This window comes from Lygodium microphyllum, chromosome 8 (genome assembly GCF_053477565.2).
Source record: "Lygodium microphyllum isolate KBCC chromosome 8, Lygodium_microphyllum_v1.1.10, whole genome shotgun sequence".
Lineage (NCBI taxonomy): Eukaryota > Viridiplantae > Streptophyta > Polypodiopsida > Schizaeales > Lygodiaceae > Lygodium > Lygodium microphyllum.
The window spans coordinates 111,091,545-111,099,920 of NC_141142.1; the positions used below are offsets into that span (position 1 = coordinate 111,091,545).

The window sequence follows — 8,376 nt, forward strand, 5'->3', positions numbered from 1 at the left end:
AAAAAGAGCAAGCTCCTCCCATAGAAGCTTCTCACAAATCCTCGATGTAAGAAAGCTAGTGTAGAATACATCAAACCGAGGAGATGGCAACTAAGTCAAAAGAATCATATCCACATCCTCCAAAGAGATCATCCTACCAAGGGACGCAAGCTCATCTCATATATCCTCCACACTGTTAATATGATCCTTCATGGAAGGAGAATCATCAATAGCGAGCATCCGTAATTTCTTCTCAAGAGTAATCTGGTGGGGAAATGTCTTTTGATAGTACAAAGAAACAAGCTTTGTCCACACTCTCGTTGCTTTCCACAACCTACGCACATGCACTAGGACATAATATTGTAAGCTCATAAAGAGAAAAGCTCGGGCTCTAGGGATGAGCCGATCCCATAAGGCCGCACGATCCATCAATGATCCAATGGTGGGATCCTCCACTAGACGGAGAATAGGATGAGTAACAAACTCCCAAAGATTGAAGGTATCAAGGATACGCTCCACCTTACACGACTAGAGCGAGTAGTTTGAACCATCAAGCCGGTCCTCTTTGGATAAAGAAAGGATTACCAACACCTATATAGAGGGTACGTGAATGGCATATGAAGGCTAGCACAACGGGCCTTCTGTGAGACATCGAGAGAACCGAAAGGAGAGGGATCCCAAAAGAACAGGCTAGGTAACCTCCATTCTTCACGATCCGTGCAATAATCTCGCCGCCATTCGTAGGAGTGCTGAGAAAGTTCCCCATCTGTATCATCAAAGCCGCAAAACTAGTGGTAAGACCATAGAAATAGGAAACGGCCGTTCCGGCCTGTAGGAACGGCCTAAAGCGTTCCAAACCCTTCGAGGAAGTGAGACGGCTAGGGAACGTTCCCAAGGCCATTCCCTACCGTTCCCTTCCGTTTCTTGTCGTTCCCCCTACTGTTCCTTGTTTGGAATGGCCGTTGCAGGCCTGTTGACCAAAAATTGACGTTTTTCCTAGTTTTTTCTTTTTGCTTGTGTCACACTCCTACCACATGTTCACCCATCTCCATTGCCTAACGTGCACACACTAATCTCTCTCTCTCTCTCTCTCTCTCTCTCTCTCTCTCTCTCTCTCTCTCTCTCTCTCTCTCTCGGGTTGAAGATTCAAAGTGTCAAGACAACCCACAAGCCAATCACGAGTCCATGCAAAGTTCAAATTTGATGCATTATCAACTCTTGCAAATCACAATCAAATTTCAATCTATCCTCAATTTCAAGGTTTTCATCCATTTATATTGTCTAATTTCGAGGAAAATTGGGATAATTGGGGCAATTCAGGGCAGTTTGGAGCTATGGGGGTAATTGAGTTAATTTAGGGACATTTGGGTCAATTTGGAGCATTGAGGGGGCAATTAGAGGGACATTCTTTGAGGCATGCACAGCATATTTGAGGCACTTAAGACATGTGCCATTCCTCTCATTCCCGTTCCCCAACCTTAGACATTCCCCCCATTCCAAGGGGTCCGGTTCCCGTTCTCCTTCCCCGTTCCAGTAACTATGGGTAAGACCAAAATCCTGCAAGACACACACAAGAAATTTGTGTTTTGGCGGTAAATAGCCCCAAAACAGGAGGAAAGGGCTACAAGATTACAAGTCGATGTAGAGGGTCCACTTAGGGGAGAAATACTGTCACCTTCAAGAAGAGAGCTGTGTTTTCAGCAAAACACTGATGTGGCAAGACCATCTCGCAATCTAGGGTGGTCTCCTCTGCGAGAAATTAGCTTTGTATCTCTCTTAGGTGATGATACCATGCTCTAATACCATATGAGAGTACACAATGGAAAGGAACGAGAACATAGAGACAAAGGAACAGAGAGACTACAAGAAAAGAAGAATAAAATCTGCACCGAACAAGAAAGAATGCTGATACAAACAAGAAAGTGGAAGGAGACTCATCAGTTCACTACACACAACCATAGTGTTAGTGCAGGCACCAGATCAAGCTAATGATAACGACAACATTGAAGACGGAGGAAGATGACGGAATCGAAGTGTGCACCAGCCACGGAAGGAGGAAGATGATGAATGAATGTGGGAGGGGTAGGCTATATATGACCAATTGACCCCAAATCTGGCCGACTACAATCTAAGACCAAAATATGGCCGACCAGCATTTATGCAAAAACAACCCGAGAAATGCACACAAAATCCTAACTGGAGGAGAAAATGCATTAAAAGGCAATACACTGAGTGCTCTAGAATGAGCTACCTCCTCCGTCAAAACAAGTGACAAACATGTTAGAGCTCCTAAAGTCTTCGTCTGACTCTGATTGATGAGGCTCATAGGCAAGAGATGACAAGGCATGACAAACATGATTGCTAATACCAACAAGCAGCTGCCAACTCACTACGTACCTACTAGGACAACTTGAGCATTAGGTCCATGAACTAGCATGAAGGCATGAAATGGTGGTGTGCTCAATCGTGCTAGAGCTAATGGTAGCTTTTAAGTGTGAATATGATGTGAGATAAAATGTCATGTATACTTAAAAGGTATGTAGGCAAGGAAATTTTTGAGAACACAACCCAAATCTATAATCTCGAAATCCTCACTCAGTAACTCCTTTTTGTGAGCCATGTGACACTTTGTACAATTAATCGTATATTGTTGATATCAAGCTTGGGGGTGCCTGCTTCAGTAATCTTCCTGGCTGCTCCAAATACATCTCATCCTAAAGAACCCATTGTGGAAGGCTGGCTGACTTCACATCAACTTGGTAAATGGACCACTAGTGATAAGCAACCAAGGCAATGACCATACTAATGGTCGGTATCCACCAAATCAGCAAAAAATATATTTTCATAGACCAACTCAAACTTTCTACAAATCTCTTGCAACAAGCCTATGGTTATTTATGCAAGGTCCCATGGAGTAGCCTCATTGTCCTCCAATAATCTTATGTCTAAGGGCATTGCTTACACTACGTGTGCCAACACATTGTCCCTAATGATGTTCAATGAGACCTCAAGCCATTCAGTCTAGGCTAAATAAGAGGGTGAAATTCTTAGTCTTGCATAAGTATTGGATATCCAATATCACAAGGCAATTGGCTTGGCTAGGGGCCGCTAGGCAAATAACTTGCATCATGATACTCCGCTCTCTATCTTTTGGCCACACCAATTCCGCTTTGGCTCTTGTATACCTATTGTTGTTACATGTTGTAAAGGTGCTTAAAAGATGAGGGTGGTTGGTGGATGATGGTTTTTGATAGGGTAGGAAGCAAGCGAAGCAATTAGAGTAAGAAAAGTAGTACCTAAAAGAAAATGATTGTGTATCCTTAGAAGTGACACCTAAGAGTAAAGCATCATCTAATAAAGAAGATATTGAAGGTGTAAAGTCCTCTAAGAAGACCTCAACCTCAGCTGATGAGCACCTATTGTGTCTACAAGACATAGAGCCCATATCCTCATGTGACCTACATGTACCCCAATAAGGATGGGGTGTTTCAGTTGAGTCACTATAACATGAAAAAGGCAGTCATTTTATTTGGTAAGACAAATGCCTTAAAATCCCCTATATAAGGGCACGTTGCGGGTGGACACCCATCTTCTCTATTTCTTGTCATTATTATCCATTCTACTCCTCTTTGAGTAATCTCTCTCCCCTATCAATCTCTCCTACTACCTACACCCCTCGGAGGACCTACCACCCAAAACATTGGAGGTGTCACACTGTTGTCCGTTGGTGTCACCTACTACACTAGCCTGTTGCCAGCTTGCTGGTTGCTTCTTCCTGACCCTAGAGGACAGGCCCATCCCTTGGGGACCATCTGCCCAAACTATAGCTGCTTGCATTTTCAACCTAGCTGGCTGCATTTAGCTGCTGCAAAGAACCATTGGCTGATGTCATTTCTCCCTCGTCTACCGACTGATGGAGCTAGGTTTCTGCCAGCTCCTCTTTTGGGTATTCTCTCCCCCCTCCACACTCCCTTGCTGCCCACACCCTTTGGAGAAGCTGCACCTAGCACCAGAGGTGTGGCCCTGCTGCCTAATGGTGTCACCTTGCTGCCCAACTCATCGGCAACCTGCTCGTTGCTGCCACCCTGCACTGGAGGACATCACCGGCCCCTAGAGACCATCTGCCCAAACTGCTGCTGCCTGCACTTTCCACCTGGCAGGCTGCATTTTGCTGCTGCAAAGGACTATCAGCTGACCTCAACTATAGACCTTTTATAAGACCCTCTACAATACCAAAGATCCCTCCTGTATTACATAGGTTGAGACAGCCTCCGATTCTCAGACTTGACAAATCCAAAAAACACATTGCTGATTATGGGTATTAACAATTCTTCAAGAGAAACCCCTTTTAGAACAATGAACAAAGAGGCCTCACCTGGTCAATGGTTTGGTACCCAGCAAAAACATAGAATAAATTGCCAATTTGAATGCCTGCACCATCAAGACGATCAACCGGTGCTGTTGCCATTTCTTGCCAATCTAAAACAGGGGCATCCTCCTCCCTAATTACAAAAAGGGTCTGCAAGCATGAACACTCCAAGGTTTAATAAGTTTGTTGTACAGCAAGAGAACTCCAGATTTAAGTCACATTACATGAATAGAACTGTCACAGAGAATCATTTCAAGGCAAGTTGGTCTTGCAGTGTGACAGTGTGATATTGAGAGCATCATCCAGTTGGGCTACCATGAACTAACATGTCATCCGCATAACTGAATAATCAGTCCATCAAGCTCTAGAGTTAAAGTGTATTAACATCAAGAAAATGACTTCTAGATTCAGTCTGTCAAAGAAACCTGCTGCCTGGAGGCAGACACAAACGATATGCACGTGTGGAATTCAATTATTTCTCAATCATGCCCTTGTTGTTGGAAGGGGATCTTCCCTGCATTGCTTGTTCCCAAACTCAAGCAGAGATTTTCAAAACTTACCGGATTACTCAAAAATGTAATGTGGGGCGTGTAGATTTGAAGGGATTCTCGAGCCAAGATTTTGAAAAATTACCAGATTACTCAAATGCGATGTGAGGCACATCGATTTGAAGGGATTTTGCACAATGGGTGTTGAAAAAGCTAGAGTATATCAAGGCAATATGATTTATTTTTTCGGAAAAAATGTGTGGCTAATTATATTACTCAGAAGAAATCTTACGAAGAAGAAAAGGCAAGGCCAAATGACAACCAGAAATGCTTGAGAAACAGTGAAGGGAAAAGAAAAAAACAAGAGGAAATGCACTCTCTGTGATTATGGTTATGACCAGGAAGAGCTCGGTATATGGCTCATTGTTGGCATTGACAAATTAACACTTTCGAACGAGCAGAGCAAAGGGTGAGGAGACGCACCTGATTGTTGATCCGATGGACTGTGGATGGGACAGAGGTAGTAGACCGATTGGAGAGCAGGGATCGATAGGACGAAGCCCACAGCAGGTTGCTGAAGGTGGCAGCTACCACGAGACCCAAACAAGTCGCAAAAACCGCATACTTGATCCATGCCAGCTTCCCAGGAGGAGGCCGATTTGCCAGTTTCTTCTGCAGCATCTTCTTCTTCTTCTTCTTCTTCCACAAGCCAACTAACTGAGCTTCTTACTGAACCACTCCGAAGGAAAAGCTTTTCTCTGTGTATTGTTCTTTTGTAATTAATGAATGTTATTGCTGGGTGCCCAACCGGAAACCACGGGCCCCGCATCCGACATTTCCCGCTCCTAGTAGAAGAAGAGTGCATTCACGCGCATTAGCGTGCCCCTTTCGTTCGCAAGAAGAGCTCCTAGCACTACTTTTAATTCCAAAAAACAAAGATTTTCTCAAGATTTTGCTGTTCCAAAAAGAAAGATAAAGTTTGTTAAAAAATAAATGAACTTAAGCTTAACTAAATCAACTCTTAGTTCAACAAGTATAAACACATGCCATTTAACTTAAGATAACTAGGGGTAATTTTTCAAAGAAAAAACACCTTGTCATTCTACCATTGTAATAGCGTATGCCCTAATGGGCAATCCTAACAAAGTAGTTGTGCAAGTGCAATTAGCCATGTCATGTTGAGTTTTAGCAAACACCTAGATGCCCATTCATGTGATTGAGCTTCTAAGTGATAGAGAGGAGGGTCATATGTATTGTCATGCGCTACATCCCACCAAATACCTCTAGATACACCATAGCTATAGCTGAGGTAAAGAGGGCTCGATAGGAAGCAAGATGAATTACATCACCATATAGCTCTGTCTATGATGAGATCACCAGCTATATGAAACTTGGAGAAATTCTCTTGACAGGAAACTTCGATGTAAGGATAGCAAGCAATCAATGCACTACATTTGATTTCGAGAGGGATCCCTTCAAGCTTCATATGATAGAGGAGTCCATCATCAGTGTCCACACGTATTAAGCTTACAATCTCAACACTTTCCCTCAAGCTTGAAACTACATCTCTATAACTCCAAGCAAGCTTTAAAATGCTTAAATCTTCTCTACGCCCAATGCCTTTGTGAAAATGTTAACTATATGATCATGTGTGCTAAAATGTACTAAGTTGATCTCACTTGCACAAGTATCTTCTCCACAAAATGGGAATGTACTTCCATGTGTTTTGTCTAAGCATTGAACACAAGGTTCCTAGCCAATCGTATACTGATCATGTTGTCATAGTGGATGACAACCAAACCATCTTCCTACACATCCAAATCACCCAATAATTTTTGCAACCATACCACCTCGTATCTTGCCATAACAACACCTCTATACTTTAACCTCTATACTCGAAAGAACAACCATTGGTTGCTTTTTACTGTTGCACTACTAAGAGAAATTGCATGAATCTACTAGTACATCTTCTATTGGATATGCTACCAACCCAATCTATATATGTATATCCAAATACCTATACATCCTTACTTCCCTCATAGCAAAGTCTATAACGCAAGGTGGACTTTACATACCTTAGTATGCATCCAGTTGCATCTAATGAGGCTTCCTAGATACTTGCATAAACTAACTCACAAGTCCAATAACATAGCTCAATTTTGGCCTTGTGATAGTCATATAGATTGAACTCCCTAGTATCCTCCTAAACATGGCAAGATCTTCTATCTCATCCCCAACATCAACATTTAACTTTACATTTTGCTCCAATGACATAGCTCAATTTTGACCTTATGATAATCATATAGATCAAACTCCCTAGTATCCTCCCAAACATGGTAGGATCTTCTATCTCATCCCCAACATCAACATTTAACTTCACATTTTTCTCCAATGACAATGAAATAGGCTTATATGTCGTCTTACTATACTTAGATAACATATCTAAGCCATACTACCTTTGGGATGGCCATAAACCATTAACACAAATATCTTATCACCTTAATACCAAGAAAGTACTCAACTTACCTAAGTCCTTCATCTCAAATATTTGCTGTAAAAGGCCCTGCATTAGCAATCCCACTATTACTATCACCTGTAATAATCAAGTCGTCTACATAGATGACTACAACGATCAAACTTGTGTCACCTTCCTCACATAAAGTGAGTGATATATATCAAAAACATAAAAGCAATTGTCACTATCACATGTAATAACCAAGCCATCCACATAAATAACTATGACAACTAAACTTGCATCGCCCTTCCTTACATCAAATCAATTATTTGCATTAGAAACACGAAAACTAATGTTGACAATATACTCTCCAATCTTGTCAAACCATACTCTAGGTGACTATAACAACCAAACTTGCATTGCCCTTCCTCACATAAAGAAAATGATCTACATTAAAAATACAAAAGCCAATGTTGACAAGATACTCTTCGATCTAAATATACTCTAGGTGCTTACTTGAGCCCATAAAGCACGTTCTTTAACATGCATATAGACTTGGGATGCTCTAGATATACTTGCTTCAACCCATAAAGTGGCTTATTTAACTTGCATGCAGATGTGAGATACTATAAATCCTCTAACCTATTGGTTGCTCCATATACACCTCCTCTTGCAAATCACCATGCAAGAAGGCATTATTCACATCAATCTATTATATAACCTTTGGGCACTACCAAAGCAATCACATCTTGGATAGTTGCCATTCTAGTAATTGTACTGAATATCTCTTCATAGTCTATGTCATATATCTATACATAGCATTTTCCAACCAACATGCCCTTACACCTGCTAACAGAACTATCTACATTATGCTTTATTTTATAGACTCACTTACAAATAATAGCTTTATTGCCCTTGGGCAACAGTACTAGATCCTGTGGTATTGGTCTCTAATACAACCATCTCCTCATCCATTTTTTACATCCCAAAACAACGAGCATGATCAATAGCTTCCTTAAAACAAGTGGGCTTGACATCCTCTACCACCTTTACCATATAAGCATAATCATGAGCTACATAATCCT

At 41.6% G+C, this 8,376-nt stretch overlaps 1 protein-coding gene across 3 annotated transcripts in view; it reads right to left on the bottom strand.

The window, feature by feature from the left end:
• Positions 1-5,596, bottom strand: part of LOC148032736 (Galactose oxidase/kelch repeat superfamily protein) — a 46,548-nt gene extending 40,952 nt beyond the window's left edge. Inside the window, exons 1-2 of one of the 3 annotated variants that reach the window (XM_087683387.1) lie at positions 5,320-5,594; positions 4,355-4,498 (exon numbers count right to left, since the gene is read on the bottom strand). In XM_087683387.1, coding sequence (XP_087539513.1) covers positions 4,355-4,498; positions 5,320-5,517 — 342 coding nt within the window. In that variant the 5' untranslated portion in view covers positions 5,518-5,594. Of the gene's footprint in view, positions 1-4,354; positions 4,499-5,319 lie in introns of all 3 variants that reach the window. The other 2 variants (XM_087683388.1, XM_087683389.1) reach the window with 2 other exon arrangements.
• Positions 5,597-8,376: the final 2,780 nt, after the last annotated feature.